Here is a 27,070-nt window from a genome sequence, read left to right as displayed (position 1 = left end):
TTGGCTGGGCGCAACAGTTCATGCCTGTAATCCCAACACTTTGGAAGGTTGAGGCAGACAGATCACTTGCAGTCAGGAGTTCAAGACCAGCCTGGCCAACATGGTGAAACCCCAACTCTACTAAAAATACAAAAATTAGCTGGGTGTGGTGGCACATGCCTGTAATCCCAGCTACTTGGGAGGCTGAAGTAAGAGAATCGCTTGAACCCGGGAGGTAGAGGTGGAGGTGGAGGTTGCAGTGTGCCAAGGTCATGTACTGCACTCCAGCCTAGGCAACAGAGCGAGACATGGTCTCAAAAACAAAACAAAACAAAACAAAACCAGCCTTGCCAGGAGTGGTGGCCCACATCTGTAATCCCAGGACTACGGGAGGCCAAGGCAGGTGGATCACTTGAGGTCAGGAGTTCGAGAACAGCCTGGCCAACATGGTGAAAGCCCATCTCTGCTAAAAACACAAAAATTAGCTGGGTGTGGTGGTGTACATCTGTAGTCCCAGCTACTTGGGAGGCTGAAGCAGGAGAATCGCTCAAACTGGGAGGCAGAGGCTGCAGTAAGCCCAGATCGTGCCATTACACTCCAGTGGGCAACAGCACAGACTCTGTCTCAAAAGACCAAACCAGGCTGGGCGTGGTGGCTCACACCTGTAATCCCAGCACTTTGGGAGGCCAAGGCAGGCAGATCACGAGGTCAGGAGATCAAGACCATCCTGGCTAACATGGTGAAACCCTGTCTCTACTAAAAATACAAAAAATTAGCCAGGTGTGGTGGCGGGCGCCTGTAGTCCCAGGTATTCGGGAGGTTGAGGCAGGAGAATGGCATGAACCCGGGAGGCGGTGCTTACAGTGAGCTGAGATCACGCTACTACACTCCCGTCTGGGCGACAGAGCGAGACTCTGTCTTTAAAAAAAAAAAAAAAAAAAAAAAAAAAAAAAGAAACATAACAAAAGCAGTCTCAGGCAGATCCTTCAGGAGATACTCCAGAAGACATTATTACCATATCAGATGACAGCTCCATGAGTGTTACTGCCCCTGAAGACCTTTCAGTAGAACAAGACATAGAGGGAGAAAACAGTGATATTGATGATCCTGCCCCTGGGTAGGCCTAGGCTAATGTGGGTTTGTGTCTTAGATTTCTCTTTTTTCTTTTTTTTATTTTGAGACAGGGTCTCACTCTGTCACTCAGGCTGGAGTACAATAGCAGGATCATGGCTCACTGCTGCCTCGACCTCCCAGACTAAAGCGATCCTCTCACTTCTGCCTGCCAAGTTGCTGGCAATACAGGCACATGCCACCATGCCGGGCTAATTTTTTATTTTTTGTAGACAGGGTCTTCCCATGTTGCCCAGGCTGGTCTCAAACTCCTGGACTCAAGTGATCTGCCCGCTCTGGCCTCCCAAAGTGCTGGGATTACGGCATGAGCCACCATGCCCGGCCCTGTTTTCCCTTTTAACTAAAAAAGTTTAAAAAGAAGAAAAAATGTTAAAAATAAAGCTTATAAAATAAGGACATAAATTTTTTTTGTACAGCTGTATAATGTGTTCATGTTTAAAGCTAAGTTATTATGAAGCAAAATGTTAAAAAAAATAAAAAGTTTATAAAGTAAAAAAGCTACAGAAAGCTAAGATTAATTTACTATTGAGGAAAAAAAAAATTAATGTAGCCTAAGTGTGCAGTGTTTATAAAATCTACAGTATACAGTGATGTCCTAGGCCTTCACATTCACTCTCCACTCAATCACTGACCCTCCACTCAATCACAGTCCTGTAAGCTCCATTCAGGTAAGTGCCCCATAGTGGGCGGCCATTTTTATCCTTTATATTATATTTTTACTGTACCTTTTCTACATTTAGATATGTAAATACCACTGTGTCACAACTGACTACTGTATTCAGTACAGTAACATGATGTACAGGTTTGTAGCTTAGGAGCAAGAGGCTATACCATACAGCCTGGTTAGGCTATACTATTTAAGTTTATGTAAGTACATTCTATGTTTACATAATTATAAAATTGCCTAACAATGCATTTCTCAGAACGTATTCCTATGGTTAAGCAACACATGATAATACTGGTACTACAATACGGATGAAACTTAGACATTATACCAAGTGAATTAAGGCAGACACAAAATAACAGGTATTATATACAATCCCATTTTCAAAGAAATAGACAGTGATTACCAGAGGCTGAGGGGAAGAGAGAATGGAGAGTTACAGTTTAATGGGTACAGAGTTATGGTAAGGGATGATGAAAAAGTTCTGGGGATGGATAGCAGTCATGGTCATACAACAATGTGAATGTACTTAAAGACACTGAACTGTCACTTAATTGACACTTAATTTACTGGAAGTTAAACAAATGTAGTACATAAAAAACCACAGTCTATTTTAAAAGAGTAAATTGGATAGTCTGTGAATTGTGTCTTAATAAAGTAGTTAAAACAATACAGCAGTGTTAAAACTTTTTGCTTCAATGATTAAACACAACTTAGAAAAAACTCAAGAGGAGAAGGAAAGCCTATTGTATATATCCATGTTTTTGCTTACCATATTCTTCCTTCCTAATGTTCCAAAGTGTCTTTTTAAAAAACTGTTTCCGTTCTGTTCACAGAACTTCCTTTACTCATAGGGTACATCTGTTGGCAACAAACTCTCTTAATTTTCCTTAATCTAAGAATGCCTTCATTTCTTCTTAATTCCTGACAGATACTTTCATTGGTTAGAAAATTTGGAGCTGACAATTCTTTGCTTTCAGGATGTGAAAAACGTTGTGTCACTTCCATTTGGCCTCCATAGATTCAGATGAGAAATCTACATTTGAATTGTTTTATCCCTATAGGTAACGGTAATTTCTCTGTCATTACTTTAAAACTGGTGTTTCTTTTTGTTTTGTTTTTTATTTTTTCTGAGACTCGCTCTCCTGAGTAGTTGTGATGACAGGCATGTGCCACCATGTGTGGCAAATTTTTTTTGTATGTTTTGTAGAGACAGGGTTTCACCATGTTGCCCAGGGTGGTCTCAAACTTCTGAGCTCAGGCAATCAGCCTCCCAAAGTATTTGGTATTACAGGTGCAACCTATCTCGCCCAGCCTAAAATTGTTTTGTTAGTGTTCTGAAATGTGATTATCTGTCTCGGCATATATTTGTTTGAATTTATCCTGTTTGGAGTCTGCTAACCTTCTGGCATACAGAGATTTCTCTCTCTTGCCAAATTTGGTAAGTTTCCAGTCGTTATTTACTAAGGTGCTTTTCATCTATGCCCTTTTTTTTCTCTCCATGACTCTGATAACACACATTTGCTTTTTTTGTCATATTCTCACAAGCCCCTCAGTCTTTTTTTTTAAGTCTATTTTCTATGTTTACACTGAGTAATATGTATTATTCTATCTTATAGTTCATAGATTATTTTCTCTGTCCCATTCATTCTGCTGTTAAGTCTATCTCTGCACGTTTTTTTTTTTTTTTTTTTCTGGTTCAATTTCTCTCATAAAGTCTCTGAACTTTTTATTTCAATTACTGAATCAGTTATAAAAATTCTAATTTAAAAAAATTATTGGCCAGGTGCAGTGGCTCACTCCTGTAATCCCACCATTTTGGGAGGCAAGGCAGGCGGATCACTTGAAGTCAGGAGTTCGAGACCAGTCTGGCCAACATGGTGAAATCCCGTCTCTATTAAAAATACAAAAATTAGGCCGGGCGCGGTGGCTCAAGCCTGTAATCCCAGCACTTTGGGAGGCCGAGACGGGCGGATCACGAGGTCAGGAGATCGAGACCATCCTGGCTAACACGGTGAAACCCCGTCTCTACTAAAAAATACAAAAAAAACTAGCCGGGTGAGATGGTGGGCGCCTGTAGTCCCAGCTACTCGGGAGGCTGAGGCAGGAGAATGGCGTAAACCCGGGAGGCGGAGCTTGCAGTGAGCTGAGATCCGGCCACTGCACTCCAGCCTGGGCGACAGAGCAAGACTCTGTCTCAAAAAAAAAAAAAAAAATACAAAAATTAGCCGGGTGTGGTGGCACATGCTTGTAACCCCAGCTACTCAGGAAGCTGAGGCAGGAGAATCACTTGAACTTTGGAGGCGGAGGCTACAGTGGGCCGAGATTAAGCCACTGCATTCCAGACTGGGCAACAAGCAAGACCCTGTCTCAAAAAATTAAAATAAGTAAATAAAATAAAATAAAATATGAAAAATTATCTTCTTCTATTTCTTGATTTGTTTCAAGTATGTTCACAATTGCCCGCTAAGGCATTTTTATCAAGATTGCTTTAAAAATTTGCCAGATAATTCTAACGTCTTGGTGTGGACATACACTGTCTTCCCAAAGTGCTGGGATTTCAGGCATGAGCCACCATGCTTGTCAAATAACATGTGATTTTAAATTCAAAGCTAAACACTTTTGCAGTAGGGGCTCTAGATTTTATGAAATTTGTATTTTAGCTGGCTTTTTCTGAAACTGCTCCAGCAGAAAAGGGATAAAGCTGCCTCATTACTGCCAGCTGTAAGTAAATTCCAAGTTGCTTACTAGGTCTCCACTGAAACCTGAGTGTTGGGGGATGGGGAAGCTCCCCATTACTGCTAGGGAACGGTTAGAATTCCAATTCCCCAAGGGGTCTCCACTGACATTGTGGTGGGGTAGTTATGTTATTGCTAGGTGTTGGTAAAAGTGACTCGGCTACACCTCCTCTGACACCATGGCAGTGGAGGGAGAGACATATGATTGTTGGCCACGTATATGTCTTTCGAGAAGTGTCTGTTCATGTCCTTTGCCCACCTTTTTTTTTGGAGATGGAGTCTTGCTCTGTCACCCAGGCTGGAGTGCAGTGGTGTAATCTCAGCTCACTGCAACCTCTGCCTCCTGACTTTAAGTGATTCTCCTGCCTCAGCCTCCCGTGTAGCTGGGATTACAGAAGCCCACAACCACGCCCAGCTAATTTTTTTGTATTTCAAGTAGAGATGGGGTTTCACCATGTTGGCCAATGGTCTCAAACTCCTGACCTCAGGTGATCTGCCTGCCTTGGCCTCCCAAAGTGCTGGGTTTACAGATGTGAGCCACTATGCCTGGCCAAGAGTCTTTAAAACATTTTTATTATTATTATTGTTTTTTTGAGATGGAGTCTTACTCTATTGCCCAGGCTGGAGTGGAGTGGCACGATCTTGGCTCACTGCAGCCTCTGCCACCTGGAGTTCAAGCAATTCTCCTGTCTCAGCCTCCTGAATAGCTGGGATTACAGGCATACACCACCATGCCCAGCTAATTTTTGTATTTTTTTTTTTAGTAGAGATGGGGTTTCACCATGTTGGCCAGGCTGGTCTCAAACTCCTGACAAGTGATCTGTCTGCCTTGGCCTCCCAAAGTGCTGGGATTACAGATGTGAGCCACTGCACCTGGCCAAGTGTCTTTAAAAAAATTTTATTATTATTATTGTTTCATTGAGACGGACTCACTCTGTTGCTCAGGCTGGAGTGGAGTGGCACTATCTTGGCTCACTGCAATCTCTGCTGCCCGGAGTTCAAGCATTCTCCTGTCTCAGCCTCCCAAATAGCTGGGATTGCAGGCACGTACCACCAAGCCCAGCTAATTTTTGTATTTTTTTTTAGTAGAGACGGGGTTTCACCATGTTGGCCGAACTGGTCTCAAACTCTTGACCTCAAGTGATCTGCCTGCCTTGGTCTCCCAAAGTGCTGGGATTACAGGCGTAAGCCACTGCGCCCAGCCTTGCCCACTTCTTAATGGGGTTTTTTCTTGTATATTTAAGTTCCTTATAGATGCTGGATATTAGATCTTTGTCAGATGCAGTTTGCAAAAATTTTCTCCCAATCTATAGGTTGTTTGTTTACTCTGTTCATAGTTTATTTTGCTGTGCAGAAGTTCTTTGATTCTATGTCCATTTTTGCTTGTGTTGCAATTGCTTTTGGCATCGTCATGAAGTCTTTGCCCATGCCTTTGCACCACACCAAGCCTAATTATTGTATATTATTCCAAAATAAACCCTTTACTTGGATATATATATTTATATTATCTGAATATATGTTTATTTAAGGCTTTAAAAAAGAGGCTAGGCGTGGTGGCTCATGCCTGTAATTCTAGCACTTTGGAAGGCCGAGGTGGGTGGATCACTTGAGGTTAGGAGTCCGAGACCAGCCTAGCCAACATGGTGAAACACTGTCTCTACTAAAAATATAAAAATTAGCTGGGAGCGGTGGTGCATGCCTGCAGTCTCAGATACTCAGGAGGCTGAGGTGCAAGAATTGCTTGAACCCAGGAGGAGGAGAATGCAGAGAGCCAAGATTGCACTACTGCACTCCAGCCTGGGCAACAGAGCGAGACTCCATCTCAAAAGAAAACAAAAACAAAAACAAAACACACATCTGTGTGCAGGTTTTTCTTTTCAATAGACATGTTTTCAGATTATTCGAGAAAATACCAAGGAGCATGACTGCCACATCAAATGTTCAGAGTATACAATTGATATTTTAATACTGATGATTTTCCAGTAATCTTGCTACTACTACCAGTAGCTTTTTTTTTTTTTTGGTGTGATCTCTTTGGATTTTTTTTTTTATATAAACAATCATGTCACCTATAAACAGAAACAGTTTCATTTCTTGCTTCCTGATCATTATGATGACTCTTACTCATCTTCTTGACTTAATACACTGCCTAGAACATCCATACAATGCTGAGTCAAGAGTGGACAACTCTTCTTTCCAATCTTAGGAGGAAGCATTCAACATTTCACCATTAAGAATGATATCAGGCCGGGTGTGGTGGCTTACCAGTATCCAAAATAAAAAAAGCTGATCTCACTATAAGTCCTAGACTCATTAAGAGACTAATAAGGGGATGTTATAAATAATGTTATACCAATATCTTTAATAATTTAGATAAAATGGACAAGTTCCTTTAGAAATACAACGTATCAAAACCGAGTCAAGATGAACATCTGAATAGTCTATATCTTTCAAATAAATTGAGTACCTTACCATATTATTCACATAAAAAATTTCAGTTCTAAATGGCTTCCCTAGTGAAGCCTGGTATATATTTGAGAAAGAAGTAATACCAGTCCTCCAGAAAACAGAGGAGAAAACTAATTTTCCAACTAATTTAATGAGACTAGTCTACGCCTAATACAAAACCTGACAAAGACTTTAAGAGAAAAAAAAAAAAAACAACTATAGAACAAAATTCATTCTAAAGACTTCTGCAGAAAGCTCTCAGACCTAAAAAGGAATTTTCTTATCTTATTAAAGACATCTGCAGTAATTTTTCCCCCCTTTTTCTTTTTCTTTCTTTCTTTTTTATTTTTGAGATGGAGTCTTGCTCTGTCACCCAGGCTGGAGTGCAGTGGCGTGATCTCGGCTCACTGCAAGCTCCACCTACCGGGTTCACACCATTCTCCTGCCTCAGCCTCTTGAGTAGCTGGGACTACAGGCGCCCGCCACCACGCCCGGCTAATTTTTTTTTTTGTACTTTTAGTAGAGATGGGGTTTCACCGTGTTAGCCAGGATGGTCTCAATCTCCTGACCTGCTGATCCGCCCGCCTCCGCCTCCCAAAGTGCTGGGATTATAGGCATGAGCCACTGCACCTGGACACATTTTTTCTTTTTTTGAGATGGAGTCTTGCTCTGTTGCCCAGTCTGGAGTACAGTGGCACAATCTCTGCTCACTGTAACTTCTGCCTCCTGGGCTCAAGCGATTATCCTGCCTCAGCCTCTTGAGTAGCTGGGAATACAAGTGCATGCCACTACACCCAGCTAATTTTTGTATTTTTGGCAGAGGCGGAGTTTTGCCATGTTGGCCAGGCTGATCTCGAACTCCTGACCTCAGGTGATCCACCTGCTTCCCAAAGTGCTGGCATTACAGGTGTGAACCATCACACCTGGCTGACAGTTTATATTCATATACTTTCAAGTTCAACTGACACTTCTCCCATCTTCAATCTGTTATTAAATCTATATTTTGTGTTTTAAAATTTCAGACATATATGTTTTAGTTCTGGGACTTTCATTTGGCTATTGTTCATTTTAAAATTTTTATGTTTCCATTTTTAAGATTTATCTGCTTATTCATAATAAGCATATTTTCCTTTACATCCTTGAACACAGTTATAACAGTGACTTTAAAATCCTTGTCTGCTATTTTCAGCATCTGGATGACCTTGGAAATTGTCAGTGTTGACTGCCTTCTCTCTTAATATGAGTTATATTTTCATGTTTATTAACGTCCAGTAATTTTGGATTGAATTATGGACATTATAAGTAATACATTGCAGAGATTCTCAATTGTGTTATTATCCTATGAAAAGAACTGGTTTCGGCCAGGTGCAGTGGCTCATGCCTGTAATTCCAGCACTTTGGGAGGCTGAGGTGGGCAAATTGCTTGAACTCAGGAGTTTGAGCAACATGGTGAAACCCCATCTTTATCAAAACTACAAAAAAATTAGCCAGGTGTGGTGGTGCATGCCTGTGGTCCCAGCTATTTGGGAGGCTGAAGTGGAAGAATCACTTGAGCCTAGGAGGCAGAGGCTGCAGTGAACCAAGATTGCACTACTGCACTTGAGCCTCAGCAGCACAATGAGACTCCCATCTCAAAAAAACAGAAAAAAAATAAAAAATAAGAAAGAAAAGAAAAGAAGTTTTTCTTTGCATTAGAGCAAGCAGTTACTGTGGGTGAACCAAAATCTGTAACACTGTCTTTCATGGGGTAGGCAGTAGCTGAAATCCCTACTTAGTATCTTTAGTCTTAGCAACTTTACTGAATTCTGGCTATACATACATAATTTAGGGGTCAGTTACCTAGATATGTGGCTTGAGTTTATATGCAAAATTTGCAGTTTCCCCTATTAGCATTTTATCCTTCACTTTCCTGCTGCCGTAGCTGTCCTGAAACATGGCCCTTAAATAATCAGTAAGATTCAAGGTTTCTAAGTGCTTACTTGTACTGCTAACTGGGACCTGGCCACAGACAAAGAGCTATACAAGTGGGAAATGCAACCAGTGTGCTTCTCCTCTTCTAATTATTGATTTTTCTTCAGTTTGTGCCTGCTTTTGATTGCTCTCCAGTGACTTAGGATTACTATGTTTTAAATTTGTCCAGTTGATGAATTTTTTTTCTTATTTATTTTTTTGAGAGTCTTGCTCTGTTGCCCAGGCTGGAGTGGAGTGGCATGATCTTGGCTCTCTGCAACCTCTGCCTCCCAGGTTCAAGTGATTCTTGTGCCTCAGCCTCTTGAGGAGCCAGTACTACAGGCATGCACCATTACGTCCAGCTAAGTTTTGTATTTTTAGTGAAGATGGGGTTTTACCATGTTGGCCAGGCTAGTCTTGAATTCCTGACCTCAGGTGATCCATCAGCCTCGGCCTCCCAAAGTGCTGGGATTACAGGTGGATAATTGTTATTCCCGGGAGAGTGAGCCTGATATAATCTACTCTTTCAATAACAAAAGTAGAATTCCTAGTCTTTTTTTTTTTTTCTTTTCTTGTTTTTTTTTTTTTTTTTTTTGGAGATGGAGTCTCACTCTTGTCACCCATGCTGGAGTGCAATGGCGTGATCTTGAACTCCTGGATTCAAGTGATCCACCCACCTCAGCCTCCCAAAGTGCTGGGATTACAAGTGTGAGCCACTGCGCCCAGCCTAGTTCTTATTTTCAAAGCCTATTTATCATAAGCAGATTTTAAATTTGCTGAGAGCCTGCTTCCACTGCTATGATCTCATTAGTAAATACAAAAGACTCTTTCAAAAGAGCTTTGGCACTAATTCTAGAGAATAAGGAACTTACTCTTACCTTCATTAAGTAAGCACACGTAAAGTTTATGTAGCTGCGAATTAAACCTTGTAACTTCATGTTGTAGTTAAATCTGTCTACAGCCACCCAACACAGAATAATTCAAGCAAACTAATCTTTACTGAAGAACTTGTTTATGTCTGCTGATGAAAAAACTCTGCTGGTACTGAACTCTCTCAGGGAGAAAAGGGGATTAGCTAATCAGAATATAAACAAGAGCTCCACAGTCAAGAGGGTCAAGAGAATCATAGTTGAAAAAAACACTACAAGACATAGAATCAACATCAAGTATACAATTAAGGTGCTCCTGGTTTCATACTATGTGTTTAATGAACCCCTTTAAAGCAATTTTGTTTAAACAAACCGAATATGTGAAGAAAACCTATCATCTACATTCAATATTTTATCCTAATTTCTTCTTTTCTTTTTTTTTTGAGACAGAGTCTCACTCTGTTGTCCGGGCAGGAGTGCAGTGGCGCGATCTCCGCTCACTGCAAGCTCCGCCTCCCGGGTTCACGCCATCCTCCTGCCTCAGTCTCCCAAGTAGCTGGGACTACAGGCGCCCGCCACCATGGCCAGCTAATTTTTTGTACTTTTTAGTAGAGATGGGGTTTCACTGTGTTAACCAGGATGGTCTCGATCTCTGACCTTGTGATCTGCCTGCCTAGGCCTCCCAAAGTGTTGGGATTACAGGCGTAAGCCACCGCGCCCAGCCTTCTCCTTTTCTTTCATTTGTATGGCAAATATTTGATAAACTTCTATTATGTACCAGGTACTGGGAAATCCAGGGAGAGTAAGAAGGACAATGATCCTGTACTACCGGAGATTATAATCTAATGGAGGAGACAGATAAATAAATAAATATTGTAATTACAGATATAGAGAGTGATGTTACCTACAACAAAGAGAGGTGAAGCCTCTTTTGGTGAGACAATCAGGAAAATTATTTTAAAGAAAATGGTATTGAAGCTGATACTGACATTAAGATCATCCTTAAAAGAGTAGCAGAAACCAACCATGGGAAGACTCTGAAAAAGAGCTTCTCAGGCAATGGGAATAACAAGCATAACGACCCTCCGGTGGGAAAAAGCTTGCTATGTTCTAGAAACTGAAAGAAGGCCAGTATGATACAATATAGTGAATAAGATTGAGATGGGAATGAATAAATGGAGAGAGATGGGGTAATCAGGAACCAGATCATTCAAGTCAAAAAATTTGCTTTTTAATCTGATGGTAAGCCATGCAAAGGTTTTAAGTATGATCTGGGTTAGGTTAAAAAACAATTTCTGTTTTTACTGAGTAGAGGCTGGGCCACATGGAAACACAACTGGAAATAGATCTGTTAGATGGCCATTGCAGCAGCCTGAAGAAAAGATACTACTGTCACAGACTTGAGAGATAGCAATGGGATTTGGAGAGAAGTCGGATATATTTCAGGTATAGAAACACAACAGAACTTGGAGATGAACTGGATAAGGGACAGAAAAAAAATGGGAGGAACTTAGAATGACTTCTTGGTACCTTTTACTTATCTGATAAGCTCAATAATAGGGTCCTAGAAGGTACTACAATCCAAATGCTAAACAAAGCCTTGACATTTTTGCCAAGAATGAACAGTAGAATAAATATCACTCCATTTTCAAGCAGATAAATACTCAGTAAAAACAGTGGAGCCTCTTTCTCTGATCATATGTGTGTATAAATCATCTGTTTTTGAACGTGGAAAGTATTTGACACTGAACGGCTAACTACTTGGTTTTTCCTAGATGACATAACTAGGGAAACAAAAAGTAGAGACATAGTGTTATTTATTTAATTTTTTTTAGAGATAGGATTTCTCTCTGTCAACTCAGGCTAGAGTGCAGTGCCAGGATCACGACTCACCATAGCCTTAACCTCCTAGGCTTGGGTGATCCTCTCACCTCAGCCTCCAGAGTGGCTGGGACTACAGACCTGTGCCACCACACCCAGCTAACTTTCTTATTTTTTGTAGAGACAGAGTGTCACCAAGTTGCCCAGGCCATCAACTCCTGGGCTCAAGCAATCCACCTGCCTTGGCCTCCCAAAGTGCTAGGATTATAGACATGAGCCACCATGCCCGGCCCAGTGTTATTTATTAAGGCTCCAGTGAACAAGATTTATGCCACTGTGAACCCCTGACTATCAAACAGTGTACAAAATTCTTCAGAGTAGGGCCGGGCGTGGTGGCTCAAGCCTGTAATCCCAGCACTTTGGGAGGCCGAGACGGGCGGATCACGAGGTCAGGAGATCGAGACCATCCTGGCTAACACGGTGAAACCCCGTCTCTACTAAAAAATACAAAAAACTAGCCGGGCGTGGTGGCGGCGCCTGTAGTCCCAGCTACTCGGGAGGCTGAGGCAGGAGAATGGCCTAAACCCGGGAGGCGGAGCTTGCAGTGAGCTGAGATCCGGCCACTGCACTCCAGCCTGGGCGACAGAGCGAGACTCTGTCTCAAAAAAAAAAAAAAAATTCTTCAGAGTAAGTTTAAGTAAAATGGTAAAGAAAAGCTTGATCCCACTGGAGAAACAGAAATAATAACAAGATTAAAAAGACATTTCCCTCAAACCCAGGAAATACTGTTTCTTCTCAGCAATATATTGTGTGGACTTAGTACTTACCAACATGAATGGGCGCTGGGAATAATCCATATTCATGCTCTCCTGGAGTATACTCCAGCTTCTCTTTCTTTAATTGGATCAATCGACTCTTTGGGCTGTGATTAAAAAAAGAACGGGAAACAGTCAGAGGCAAAGAAATTTCTTCCTGTAGTCAAATACAGATAACAGATCATTCTACGAGGAGAGGGTACCAAGTACATTGAAAAATTTTTTAAAAAAATCTTTACTTCTGAAATTGTCTTTAAGAAAGAGGCTCTTGGCTGGGCATGGGGGTTCATGTCTGTAATCCCAACACTTTGGGAAGCTGAGGTGGGAGGACTGCCTGAGCCCAGGAATTTGAGACTGGCCTGGGTAACAAGTGAGACCCTGTCTCTATTTTTTAAAAAAAGAAAGAAAAGAAAGAGGCTCTTTTATTTTCTCCAACAGTTTTGGAGAAGGAACACAAATTTTAGATCTGATTACAATGACTGCCTTATATTTGGTTACTTTATATCAATACTGTGAAGTAGGTAAGTGGAAAGATGCTGTATAAGACTGAGTGACTTGCCTTGATTTTAGTAGTTGGGAAGGAGATTTAAGCTTCAAAACCTCAGTTTCTTGCTCAACATCTACTCACTATATTGTTCTCTTGCTTTTATTCCACCATGTCTCTCTAGCCTTGTGTCTTCTACTCACATTATTGGTTTGTTTCCTAAAGTTTAAAATGAGATCTCAAGAGATTTCATAAAATATATAAAGGGGAAAAAAAGAAGGAAAACAAAAAACAAAAATGAGAAAAAAGGGCCTTAGAAGAGCCTTATTTAATCATGACTATATTTTAGCTTAAAGCTCCACTTAATTCTTTTTTTTTTTTCCCAGATGGAGTTTCGCTCTTGTCACCTAGGCTGGAGTGCAATGACATGATCTCAGCTCACTGCAACCTCCGTCTCCCAGGTTTAAGCAGTTCTCCTGCCTTAGCTTCCCAAGTAGCAGGGATTACAGGCATGTGTCACCACGCCTGGCTAATTTTTGTATTTTTAGTAGAGATGCGGTTTCACCCTGTTGGTCAGGCTGGTCTTGAACTCCTGACCTCAGGTGATCCATCTGCCTCGGCCTCCCAAAGTGCTAGGATTACAGGCGTGAGCCACTGTGCCCAGCCTGAAGTTCCAGTGAATAAGGCAAAGCTGATATATTTCTTTCCTCTAATAAAATTATAACACACTGACTTTTGCTGGGCATGGTGGCTCACGCTTGTAATCCCGGCACTATGGGAGGCCGAGGTGGATGGATTATGAAGTCAGGAGTTTGAGACCGCCCTGGCCAACACAGTAAAACCCCGTCTCTACTAAAAATACAAAAACTAGCTGGGCGTGGTGGCAGGTGCCTGTAATCCCAGCTACTTGGGAGACTAAGGCAGGAGAATCGCTTGAACCCGGGAGGCGGAGGTTGCAGTGAGATTGTGCCACTGTATTCCAGCCTAGGCGACAGAGCTAGACACCGTCTCAAAAAAAAAAAAAAAAAAAAAAAAAAAACCTGGGTGTGGTAGTGCATGCCTTTGGTCCCAGCTACTTGGGAGGCTGAAGTGAAAGGATCACTTGAGCCCGGGGTGGGGCAGAGGCTACAGTAAGCCCAGATAGCACACTGCACTCCAGCCTGAGTGACAGAGCCAGACCCTGTCAGGGGAAAAAAAAAAAAGCAAGCATGGTAACAAAAGGCAATGCATGATCATGGATTATATCCTGAATCAACGTAAGAAAGATTGCCAGCCAGACACGGTGGCTCATGCCTGTAATCCCAGCAGTTTGGGAGGCCAAGGCGGGTGGATTACCTGAGGTCAGGAGTTCAAGACCAGCCTGGCCAACATGGAGAAATCCCATCTCTACTAAAAATACAAAAATTACCTGGGTGTGGTGGCGCACACTTGTAATCCCAGCTACTCAAGAGGCTGAGGCTGGAGAATTGCTTGAATCCCGGAGGCTGAGGTTGCAGTGAGCCGAGATTGCGCCATTGTACTATAGCCTAGGCAACAAGAGCAAAACTCTGTCTCAGGAAAAAAAAAAAAAAAAGAAAGACTGCCATCATAAAAGACATTATGAAGACAATCTTTATTTATTTATTTTTTTCTTGAGACACAGTCTCACTCTGTTGCCCAGGTTGGAGTGCAGTGGCATGATCTTGGTTCACTGCAACTCTGCCTCCCAGGTTCAAATAATTCTTGTGCCTCAGCCTCCCGAGTAGCCGGGATTACAGGTGCCAACTACTGGGATTACACCATGCCTGGCTAGTTTTTGTATTTTTAGTAGAGACAGGATTTTATCACGTTGGCCAGGCTGGTCTCGAACTCCTGACCTCAGGTGATCCGCCTGCCTCAGCTCCCAAAGTATTGGGATTACAGGCGTGAGCCACGGCACCTGGCCAGTTTATCTTGATAATTCATAAAAACAGGTAATAAACATGATGTGCTTTAGGAAAATAGTAAATGATTTTTAATTTACTCTCATAAATGTATTATGATTAATATTTAAACAAGTATAAAATTATTTAGTACCAAATAACTAGAGGAAAAATAGGATCAAAATCATACTGACAGGGAAAGAAAAACTGTCTTGGATTTAAAACAAAGTTCCAGTAAAAACAATACATTTATAAAGACTGCTATGATCTGAGTCTATTAATATGAATCTAGGACTATAACATAGATGCACTTAAACACAGCATAACTGACACAAATGCAGATATATGTAAAAGCACTTTATAAACAGCAAAGGAGAATACAAACATAACTTAATAGATGTAATAAATGTTGCTCATAGAAACTGTTCTGGATAGAAATATAAAGTCATTTGTCATTTGATAGTGATACATTGTGACCAATGCTGTGCGAACATCATAGAATACACTTACACAAACCTAGACGGCACAGCTTATAGGTCCTAGGCTACACACCTGTTCAGCATGTAACTGTACTGAATACTGCAGGCAGTTGTAACACAATGGTAAGTATTTGTGTATCTAAACATTTCTAAACATAGGAAAGACAGAGTAAAAATATGGTGGTAAACGATAAAAAAGGGTACACGTTATAGTACAGAGTACTTACCATGAATGGACCTTGCAGGACTGGAAGGTGCTCTGGGTGAGTCAGTGAGTGTGTGGTGAATGAATGTGAAAGCCTAGGAAATTACTGTACATTGTACAAAAACATGCACAAAAAAGCCAAAATGCTAGGAAAGCTATGACATCGCTAGGTGATAGGAATTTTTCTTTCTTTGCTTTTTTGAGACAGGGTCTCATTCGGTCTCCCAGGGTAGAGTGCAGTGGCAAGATCTCAGCTCACTGCAGCTGCAGCCTCAACCTCCCAGACTCAAGTGAACCTCTTGCCTCAGCCTCCTTGCCCTCTGAGTAGCTGGAACTACAGGTGCATGCTACCACGAAGGGATAGGATTTTTTTTTTTTTTTTTTTGTAGACACAGTGTTTCACCATGTTGCCCAGGCTGGTCTTCAACTCCTGGGCTCAAGCGACTTGCCTGCCTCGGCCTCCCAAAGTGCTAGGATTACAGGTGTGAGCCACTGTGCCTAGCCTATAAACTTTTCAGGACAAAATTTGGCACTTAATCCATTTTGAAATGTCTATCTTGGGTAAATATGAAATTGATGAACCAAAACAATTTCCTCATATTTGTTACCACATGAGAGGGCAGATGCATTTAAATCTCTTTAAGGAGATTTTAAGTCACAAATATTTTAGTAACTATACGTAGAAAATGCTGCTGGGTCCTACAAGGCATCCAAGTTGAACGAAGGGTGGCCCTAGCCATAAGAAGCTTACAATTTGGTGGAAAAACAAGTACGTATGCAGATACCTAGATTACCTATCAGAATGTGATAAAACTTTGAGGCTGGAAGCAGTGGCTCACGTATGTAATCCCAGCACTTTGGGAAGTTGAGGCAGGCAGATTACCTGAGGTCGGGAGTTAGAGACCAGACTGGCCAACATGGCTAAACCGTATCTCTACTAAAAATACAAAAATTAGCCAGGCGTGGAGGCACCTGTAATTCCAGCTACTTGGGAGGCTGAGGCATGAGAATTGCTTGAACACAGGAGACAGACGTTGCAGTGAGCCGAGATTGCACCACTGCACTCTAGCCTGGGTGATAAAGTGAGGTTGTCCCACCCCAACCCCCCGACCCAAAAAAAAAGTGATAAAACTCATGACACTGCTTACTAGGAGAAGATACTAAGTTCTACAAAAGGAGAAAGAAAAGTAATTGTAATTAGGAAAGAATTAAGAAAACTTATTTGAAAAGATAAATGGGATTTTGACAAGGAAAAGTGAAGTAGGGAAGGTAGTTCATACTACACAGAGCAGACATCTAGGATAAACCCCAGGAGGAAAGTGTACGATGGAGGAAGTAAAGAAAATGATCAGATGTGGCTAACGGAACAAGTATTTGAGGACTATGGACTGGACAAATAACTAGAAAAATAGGTTATACAAGATGAGGGTGGGACTTAAATATTATGCAAAGATTCTGCAGGAAGTAACAAGGTTTCAAAGGAATCTGGGCAGGGAATAATGATCCCAATGAGGACATATGCTGGGCATGGTGGCTCACACCTGTAATCCCAACACTTTGGGAGGCTGAGGTGGGCAAATCACGAGGTCAGGAGATCGAGACCATCCTGGTTAACATGGTGAAACCCCGTTTCTACTAAAAATACAAAAAATTAGCCGGGCGTGGTGGCATGCACCTCTAGTCCCAATTACTTGGGAGGCTGAGGCGGGAGAATCACTTGAATCTGGGAGGCAGAGGTTGTGGTGAGCTGAGATCGCACCACTGCAATCCAGCCTGGGCGATAGAGTAAGACTCTGTCTCAAAAAAAAAAAAAAACCAAAAAACAAAAAAAAGAGGACATATTACTTCTAAAGAGGAAGCGTCTTAGAGGAGTAATTCGTCTAAGGTTACAATATAGTGACTGTGGAGTAAGACATTAAATAGTATTTTGAATGCTTACTTCATGTATGGAAAGCATTTTACCACTGATAACTGAGTACCAGGCACTATTTATCATTGCCATTTTAAAGCTGAGGACACTGAGGATCAAGGGTTGCCCAAATCAATAACTTGCCCAAATTCATATAACTAGTAACTGATGAAGCTAGGATTTGATAAATTCTATAGCCACAAATGACAATTCTATTCTACATTCCACTGGCAGTTAAACTTTTTTGAAAATACTATTTTCATAAATTACCTTTCTAAAGATGTTAACATTTCTCTCAAAACAATCTATCAACCAATGTACAGTCTACTTTCTGGAACAGATTTATTTTGCTAATTTTACTTAAACATAAATTTACATATTTCAGCATAATCAACTATTTACATGGAGAGACAGTCCAGACCCATACAAAAGATATATTAAGATCATACCAGCGTTTGTTGGGTGTGTTGGCTCACGCCTGTAATCCCAGCGCTTTGGGAGGCTGAGTCAGGCAGATCACTCGAGGCAAGGAGTTCGAGACCAGCCTTGGCCAAGAAGGTGAAACCCCGTCTTTACTAAAAATACAAAAATTAGCAGGGCGTAGTGGTGTATGCCTCTAATCCTAGCTGCCCATGAGGCTGAGGCATGAGAATCGTTTGAACCGGGAAGGAGGAGGTTGCAGTGAGCTGAGATCGTGCCACTGCACGCCAGCCTGGGTGACAGAGTGAGACTGTCTCAAAAAAAAAAAAAAAAAAATTGTTAAAAAAGATTATCAGCCGGGCGCGGTGGCTCAAGCCTGTAATCCCAGCACTTTGGGAGGCCGAGACGGGCGGATCACGAGGTCAGGAGATCAAGACCATCCTGGCTAACACAGTGAAACCCTGTCTCTACTAAAAAATACAAAAAAACTAGCCGGGCGAGGTGGCGGGCGCCTGTAGTCCCAGCTACTCGGGAGGCTGAGGCAGGAGAATGGCGGGAACCCGGGGGGCGGAGCTTGCAGTGAGCTGAGATCCGGTCACTGCACTCCAGCCTGGGCAACAGAGCAAGACTCCGTCTCAAAAAAAAAAAAAAAAAAAAAAAAAAAAGATTATCAGTGGCCGGGTGTGGTGGCTCACGCCTGTAATCCTAGCACTTTGGGAGGCTGAGGTGGGCGGATGACTTGAGGTCAGGAGTTCAAAACCAGCCCGGCCAACATGGTGAAACCATGTCTCTATTAAAAATACGAAAATTCAGAGTCTCAAAGAAGCAGACTCTCTCTGTTGAAGACTTGAAGAAACAAGCCACCAACCATGAATTACACAACTGCAAAGAAATGAGTTTTACCTATATCCATGTGAGTCTGGAAAACAGCGCCAGCCTCAGATGGTACCTTGATTCTAGCCTTACGAAACACAGAACAGAGGACCTGACTAAGCCAGAACTAAACTACAATTCTAGGGAATCTGTGAGATAATAAATGGATGATATTTAAGCTGCTAAATTTGTGATAATTTCTTCAACAGCAATATAAAATTAATACACATGTGTGCATGTACATTTTTTTCATTCCATGGTACTGAAAGGGGCTAGAAGCATGGCATCATAGCAATAACAAATACCCTAGTAGCAAAAAGCACATGAAAAATTCAGATTTTGACTTCTAAATAATAATTCTCACTAAAAGAAACCAAAGCTCTTTGAGGGAAATAGTTGATTCCAGATGCAGGCCAAAGAAAGAACAAGTAAAGTCTGATAAACAATAGCAGAAAAGTAAACCAAAACAAAAAACTAGATCCTCACTATGCCAAACAGCAGAAAGCAGGGAAGTGCTCAAAGATGAGTAATCTGAAGACACGTATAAAGGAAACAGGGGCCAGTTTAAAGGGGCTCCTGTGGTAAAATCAGAGAATTTTGAGTAGTTTCCTATAAAATGCTAATAGATTATAATATATTCAATTTTATGCCAAGCATGATAGCTTATGCCTCCGAGCACTTTGGGAGGCTGGGGCAGAAGGACTTCTTGAGCCCAGGAGTTGGAGTCAAGCCTGGGCAACATAGGGAGACCCTGTCTCTGGAGAAAAACAAACAAACAAAACCACCCAAACAAAAAATTCATGTGTCTATACGGTATTCAAACAAAACAAAACAAAACAAGAGAGTTTATGCAGAAAAAAAAAGAGAAGCTCATCTTCACTAGAAAATGTCAGCTAAAAAATCAAGAAATAATGGAATTATAAAATTTTCTGTTTTTTCTCTTTCTTCTTTTTTTTTTTTTTTTGAGACGGAGTCTTGCTCTGTTGCCCACGCTGGAGTTTAGTGGCGCAATCTCAGCTCACTACAACCTCTGCTTCCTGGGTTCAAGTGATTCTCCTGCCTCAGCCTCCCAAAAAGCTGGGACTACAGGTGCATGCCACCAGGCCTGGCTAATTTTTGCATTTTTGGTAGAGATGGGGTTTCACCACGTCGGCCAGGGTGGTCTTGAACTCCTGACCTCAGTCGATCTGCCTCTCAAAGTTCTGGGATTACAGGGGTGAGCAACACACCCGGCAAAAATTGTTATTTTTCAACCATCAATGTAATTACTAACTTAGAAAAAAAAATTAATGGATGATTAAATGTTAGATTAAAAAAACTGATAGAGAACAAGCCATAGCCTTAAATATCAACCCATGATTTATGTACCAATTACAATGGAAAAAAATGTATCTTTACAATGAAAAGATTTGGTGGATACCACCTTAACTAAATAATCAAACATGGCACCATCAACTCTGGGACAGTAAGTGGGATGCAAAAAGAAGTATAAAGTATCACATATATAATATTCCTGCTATGATTTTTAAATTTTAGTTTTATTTATTTTTATTTTTGTAGAGACTGGAACTCACTATGTTGCCCCGGCTGCTCTTGAACCCCAGGCCTCAAGTGATCCTCCAGCCTCAGCCTCCCAAAATGTTGAGATTACAGGCATAAGCCATCTCTCCCAGACCTCTGCCAAGACTTTTTGAAACCTAAATCTAATCACGAAGATAGGATCAAAGAAATCTAAAATGAAGGGCATTCTAAAAGACAACAAAAGCCTGAGGTTTTTTTGTTTTTGTTTTTGTTTTTTTTTTTTAAGACAGAGTCTCTGTCGCCCAGGCTGGAATGCAGTGGCGCTCTCTCGGCTCACTGCAAGCTCCACCTACCGGGTTCACGCCATTCTCCTGCCTCAGCCTCCCGAGTAGCTGGGACTATAGTCGCCTGCCATCACACCCGGCTTATTTTTTGTATTTTTAGTAGAGACGGAGTTTCACCATGTTAGCCAGCATGGTCTCGATCTCCTCAACTCATGATCTGCCCACCTTGGCCTCCCATAGTGCTGGGATTACAGGCATGAGCCACCACGCCTGGCCAAGCCTGAGCTCTTAAAAACTGGTCGATCTTGGCCAGGCATGGTGGCTCAGACCTGTAATCCCAGCACTTTGGGAAGCTGGGGCGGGCGGATCACTTGAGGTCAGGAGTTTGAGACCAGCCTGGTCAATATGGTGAAACCCCGTCTGTACTAAAAATACAAAAATTAGCCAAGCATGGTGGTGGGCACCTGTAATCTCAGCTACTTGGGAGGCTGAGACAGGAGAATTGCTTCAACTCCATCATAAAACAACAACAAAAAAAGTTTATATTATTTTCTCTTTCTTTTTTTTGAGACAGGGTTTCAAAAAAATGCTTTGTCACTTAGGCTGGAATGCAGTGGCACGAACACAATTCACTGCAGCCTCGGACCCCTGGGCTCAAGTGATCTGCTCACTTCAGTCTCACAAGTAGCTGGGACTACAGGTGTGCACCATCACTCCTGGTGTATTTTTATTTTATTTATTTATTTATTTATGAGGCGGAGGTTTGCTCTGTCACCCAGGCTGGACTGCAATGGCGCAATCTCGGCTCACTGCAACCTCTGCCTCCGGGGTTCAAAGGATTCTTCTGCCTCAGCCTCCCAAGTAGCTGGGATTACAGGTGCCTGCCACCATGCCCAGCTAATTTTTGTATTTTTAGCAGAGACAGGGTTTTGTTATGTTGGTCTGACTGGTCTTGAACTCGTGACCTCAAGTAGTCCACCTGCCTTGGCCTCCCAAAGTGTTAGGATTACAGGCGTGAGCCACTGCGCCTGGCCTGAATTCTTAAGTTTTTAGTAGAGACAAGGTCTCACTATGTTGCCCAGGTTGGTCTTGACCTCCTGGGCTCAAGCAATCCTCCAGCTCCAGCCTCCCAAAGTGCTGGGATTACAGGCATGAGCAATTGCACCTGGCCCACTTCATTTTTATTCTATTGTATGATATTACAATAGTAGATACACGTCAGTATACATTTGCCAAAACCCATAGAATGTATACCACCAAGAGTGAACCCTAAAGTAACTACAGACTTTGGGTAATAATGGTATGTCAATGTAGGTACATGGATCATAACACATGTATCACAACGGTATGGTGCAATAGTGGGCAGGTTGTGTGTATGAAGAACAGGGTGTATATGAAAACTCTATCCTTTCCACTCAATTTTGCTGTGAAACTGAAACTGCTCTAAACATAAGTTTATTACTAAAACTACTAACAACAAAATAGCCAGCCCACAATAATATCCTGTCTTGACATCTTTCAAGAATGCATACATATACTAAACTGAACAATGTTCTTAAAAATGCTTAAAGAATAAACCGTTTTCTTCCTACTTATTTCTGTGAGAGGAAGAGCTAGTTCTAACATAAATAAAGTGATATTTCAGTCCATTTTCAGATCAAATATTTTGTATGACCAGAGACACAAATCAGTGATATAAGAAATCAAATTACATCAAAAGATCATAATCTTCTATTTTTAAATCTTTAATCCAGAAAAAGCACAAAAGTAAAAAACAGAAGTGTGGTGTTATGACATATATAAATATAAATATATATATATATTGGTTTTCATCCATGGTTCCTGGCTCTTAACTCCCATAGTGCCTGTTATAATGCTGGGACACTTTAAGTCTCGGGAGCGGGCCTCAGGAGATAGAATCTCTCTCTGACCTTCTCCTGTCTTCCTTTCACCTACCTAAGGCAGGACTCTAATCTGATTGTGGGCCAAGAAAACGCTCATTCCAGAGAGGGTCCTGCCCCATACCCTACAGAAAGGAATGTGACACAGAGAGGTCAAGAAGTCTAGACAGGACATGCTGGGTTTACATCCTGTACATTTTGTCCAATCACATTTCTACATGGCTGTCAATGACGCCTATGAAGCCTTCATAAAAAATCAAAAAGAGGCCAGATGCAGTGGCTCACGCCTGTAATCCCAACACTTTGGGAGGCCGAGAAAGCTGGATCACCTGAGGTCAGGAGTTTGAGACCAGCCTGGCCAAATCCCATCTTTACTAAAAATATAACGATGAGGCAGAGTGTGGTGGCTCACACTTGAAATCCTAGCACTTTGGGAGGCCGAGGTGGGTGAACTGCCTGAGTTCAGGAGTTCGCGACTAGACGGTTAATAGGTTAATATGGTTGTAGAGAAAAGAAAGAAAGATCAGACTGTTACTGTATCTAGTAGAAAGGGAAGACATAAGAAATTCCATTTTGACCTGTACCTTGAAAAATTGCTTTGCTGAGATGCTGTTAATTTGTAACTTTGCCCCAGCCACTTTGCTCCAACCTTGTGCTTACAGAAACATGTGTTGTATGGAATCAAGGTTTAAGGGCTCTAGGGCCGTGCCTTGTTAACAAAAGGTTTACAAGCAGTATGCTTGGTAAAAGTCATCGCCATTCTCTAGTCTCAATAAACCAGGGGCACAATGCACTGCAAAAAGCCGCAGGGACCTCTGCCTTGGAAAGCCGGGTATTGTCCAAGGTTTCTCCCCATGTGCTAGTCTGAAATATGGCCTCGTGGGATGAGAAAGACCTGACCATCCCCCAGCCCGACACCTGTAAAGCGTCTGTGCTGAGGTGGATTAGTAAAAGAGGAAAGCCTCTTGCAGTTGAGATAGAGGAAGGCCACTGTCTCCTGCCTGCCCCTGGGAACTGAATGTCTTGGTATAAAACCTGATTGCACATTTGTTCAATTCTGAGATAGGACAAAAACTGCCCTATGGCGGGAGGCGAGACATGTTGGCAGCAATGCTGCCTCGTTATTCATTACTCCACTGAGATGTTTGGGCAGAGAGAGACATAAATCTGGCCTATGTGCACATCCAGGCATAGTACCTCCCCTTGAACTTAATTATGACATAGATTCTTTTGCTCACATGTTTTCTTGCTGACCTTCTCCTTATTATCACCCTGCTCTCCTACCACATTCCTCTTGCTGAGATAATGAATATAATAATCAATAAAAACTGAGGGCACTCACAGACCAGTGCCGGTGCAGGTCCTTGGTATGCTGAGTGCCAGTCTCCTGGGCCCACTGTTGTTTCTCCATACTTTGTCTCTGTGTTTTCTTTCTTTTCTCAGTCTCTCACCCCACCTGACAAGATATACCCACAGGTGTGGAGGGGCAGGCCACCCCTTCACACGGTGAAACCCTGTCTCTACTAAAATACAAAAAATTAGCCAGGCAAGGCGGCGTGTGCCTGTAGTCCCAGCTATTCAGGAGGCTGAGGCAGGAGAATTGCTTGAACCTGAGAGGCAGAGGTTGCAGTGACCCGAGATGGTGCCACTGCACTCCAGCCTGGGCGACAGAGCACGACTCCGTCTTAAAAAAAAGAAAAATTAGCTGGGCATGCTGACAGGTGCGTGTAATCCCAGTTACTCCAGAGGCTGAGGCAGGAGAATCACTTGAACCTGGGAGGCAGAGGCTGCAGTGAGCCAAGATCGTACCATTGCACTCCAGCCTGGTTAACAAGAGCGAAACTCCATCTCAAAAAAACAAACAAACAAAAACACAAAAAACAAAATTCAAAAAGAAAGGTTCAGAGAGTTTCTGGATAGCTGAATATGAGGAGGTTCCTGGAGGGGGTGCGCCTAAGGAGGGAATGAAAGCTCCATGCTCCTTCCCCAATGTATGTCTTCATCTATATCTTCTGCAATATCTTTTATAACAAACCAGTAAATGGAAGTACATGTTTCCTTGAGTTTTGTGAGCCATTCCAGCAAATTAGTCAAACCCAACTTGAAGCTGGTTGGTCAGAAGTTCTGGAGAGCCAGAGTTGTGACTGGTCTAAGGGAGGGTGGCAGTCTTGGGAACTGAGCACCCAACCTATAGGATCTGACACTATATCCAGGAAAACAGTGCAGAATTGAATTGAAGGACACCCACTGGTGCCTATTGCTTGGCGTATGGGAAAACCCTCATATCTTTGGTTACAGAAGTCTTCTGTGTTTTGTTTTCTTTTTTTAATTTTATTTAAAAAAATGTTTTTTTAAAACCAGCAGTTTGCTCTTACAGACTTCTTTGTTGATGGTTATTGTGATGTGACAGCAGAGGAAAAACACAGTCTGAGAGGTTTTCCCTAAGCAAGAAATAAAACGAGTTTTATTTAGCAGAAAAGTTGATAATTATATTTCTGCTCTATTTAGCAGACTCTGTTCCAAAATTATGACTGAATTAGATGTGTCCCAAAGTGTATTTCCACTTTCTCATTTCTGCTGACAGAATGTTGATTTTTTTTTTTCCTTAACAGCTATTATCACCTAGAGTAATGACCATTATTTCCACAACCTGTCTTATGGCTAAAGTGTGGCTATGCAATTTAAATTGTAGCCTAAAAATTTATATAAATGTGAGTTTGAAGTTTTCTTACAAAGAAGGAGCATGGGCTGGGCACGGTGGCTCACACCTGTAATCCCAGCACTCTGGGAGGCCAAGGAGGGCGGATCACCTAAGGTCAGGAATTCAAGACCAGTCTGGCCAAAATGGTGAAACCCTGTCTCTACTAAAAATACAAAAAATTAGCTGGGCTTGGTGGCGGGCGCCTGTAGTCCCAGCTACTCGGGAGGTTGAGGCAGGAGAATCGCGTGAACCCGGAAGACAGAGGGTGCAGTGAGCCGAGATCCCACCATTGCACTCCAGCCTGGGCAACAAAAGTGAAACTCTATCTCAAAAAACAAACAAACAAACTAGAAAACAAAAAACAAAGAAGGAGCATGCTTTTTCTCCTCTTTTCTGTCTGTAACAAACATAGCATGGCTGGACTCTAGTAGCTATCATGGAACATGAAGCAATCTTAGGAATGCATAATTAGTACTGAGATAGAAGGAAAAAAATGGAGCCTCGGTCCCTGAAGACATTGTGAAGGTACTTCACAACTTCTCTTAAATTAAAAAAATAGTTAAGTGCCTATCTTTTTAAAGTCTTGGTTATTTGAGATGATTTATTATTATAATTAGCTAAACTTAAGCTTCATTAGTAAAACGTTTTCATGACCTAAGAAGCACATACAGAGTATAAAAATTTTGTGATACCTACCTCAGTGACAAATCAATAAAAATCTTTTAAATGCAAAATAAAGTGGCATGGTTTACATGTCAATTACTTTACCACCAGCAAATGAGATGTATCTCTAAAATCTAAGGTTTCCTCTTTCAATCTTATTCGTCTTTTTGTCTAAATTCAGATATTCATGACTTTTTGATAGAAACTGAGAGAGATTTTGCCACTATTCATTCCATTTATTTCCCACCCTGCTACTGGAGTTATCTTAAATAAACCTATGCCTTTCACATCCATCCCCCCAGACTAATTTTTGATTTCCTATAGCAAAATAGCATAAAATTTTTTTTTTTTGAAAAGGAGTTTCGCTCTTGTTGCCCAGGCTGGAGTGCAATGGTATGATCTCGGCTCACCACAACCTCTGCCTCCCGGGTTCAAGCGATTCTCCTGCCTCGGCCTCCCAAGTAGCTGGGATTACAGGCATGTGCCACCACACCTGGCTAATTTTGTATTTTTAGTAGAAATGGGGTTTCTCCATGTTGGTCAGGCTGGTCTCAAACTCCCAGCCTCAGGTGATCCACCCACCTCGGCCTCCCAAAGTGCTGGAATTACAGGCATGAGCCACTGCTCCCACCCAAAACAAAATATCTTAAAGTTAACCAAACATCTCAAAGTCCATGGTTATATGTTCCTTATCATATAATGCTTATTTACCATAGGGCCACTACATTTCAGAACCCTAAACTTTCCAAGTTGTTTTGATATATGGAAACTCTGTATCCTAGGATGTGCCTTTTTACACGCTGTTCTGACTAGAATATCCTTCTCCATCTGGTAAACTACTACCAAACCTCTAAATCCTAACTCAACCAGAAAATATTTCTTAATTGATGATAATTTGCTATCCCTTTGATGCTTTAAAAATTCTGAGTGCTTATTAAGTTGTAATCTGCCAAGATAATACGAAGTTCTTAAAAGCAAGGCAAATATTTTATTCACCTGACAAAATTCATGGAACACAGCGTCCAATCAATAAAAAATAAAGTCACCAATATAAAAAATGAAGTCACCAATATCATTTTAGTTAGAGCCATTTTTTGCTTAAGTTAATAAGAAAAGCATCCTTGGGGCTGGGCGCTGTGGCTCATGCCTGTAATCCCAAGCACTTTGGGAGGCTGAGGCGGGTGGATCACGAGGTCAGGAGACCTAGACCATCCTGGCTAACATGGTGAAACCCCGTCTGTATTAAAAATATAAAAAATTAGCTGGGCGTGGTGGCAGGGCCTGGAGTCCCAGCTACTCAGGAGGCTCAGGCAG

The 27,070-nt window shown here is 41.8% G+C and overlaps 1 protein-coding gene and 1 pseudogene across 5 annotated transcripts in view; one reads left to right on the top strand and one right to left on the bottom strand.

The window, feature by feature from the left end:
* Positions 1 to 27,070, bottom strand: part of ASH1L (ASH1 like histone lysine methyltransferase) — a 220,747-nt gene that overhangs the window by 46,828 nt on the left and 146,849 nt on the right. For all 5 annotated transcript variants that reach the window (XM_073008291.1, XM_007976839.3, XM_037997810.2 and 2 more), the window contains one exon: positions 12,428 to 12,522. In XM_073008291.1, the coding sequence (XP_072864392.1) occupies positions 12,428 to 12,522 (95 nt within the window). The remainder of the gene's footprint in view (positions 1 to 12,427; positions 12,523 to 27,070) is intronic.
* On the top strand, positions 23,012 to 24,622 carry LOC140709458 (uncharacterized; annotated as a pseudogene).

Source organism: Chlorocebus sabaeus, chromosome 20, assembly GCF_047675955.1.
Source record: "Chlorocebus sabaeus isolate Y175 chromosome 20, mChlSab1.0.hap1, whole genome shotgun sequence".
NCBI classification, from domain to species: domain Eukaryota; kingdom Metazoa; phylum Chordata; class Mammalia; order Primates; family Cercopithecidae; genus Chlorocebus; species Chlorocebus sabaeus.
This window is presented reverse-complemented; position numbering and strand designations above follow the sequence as displayed.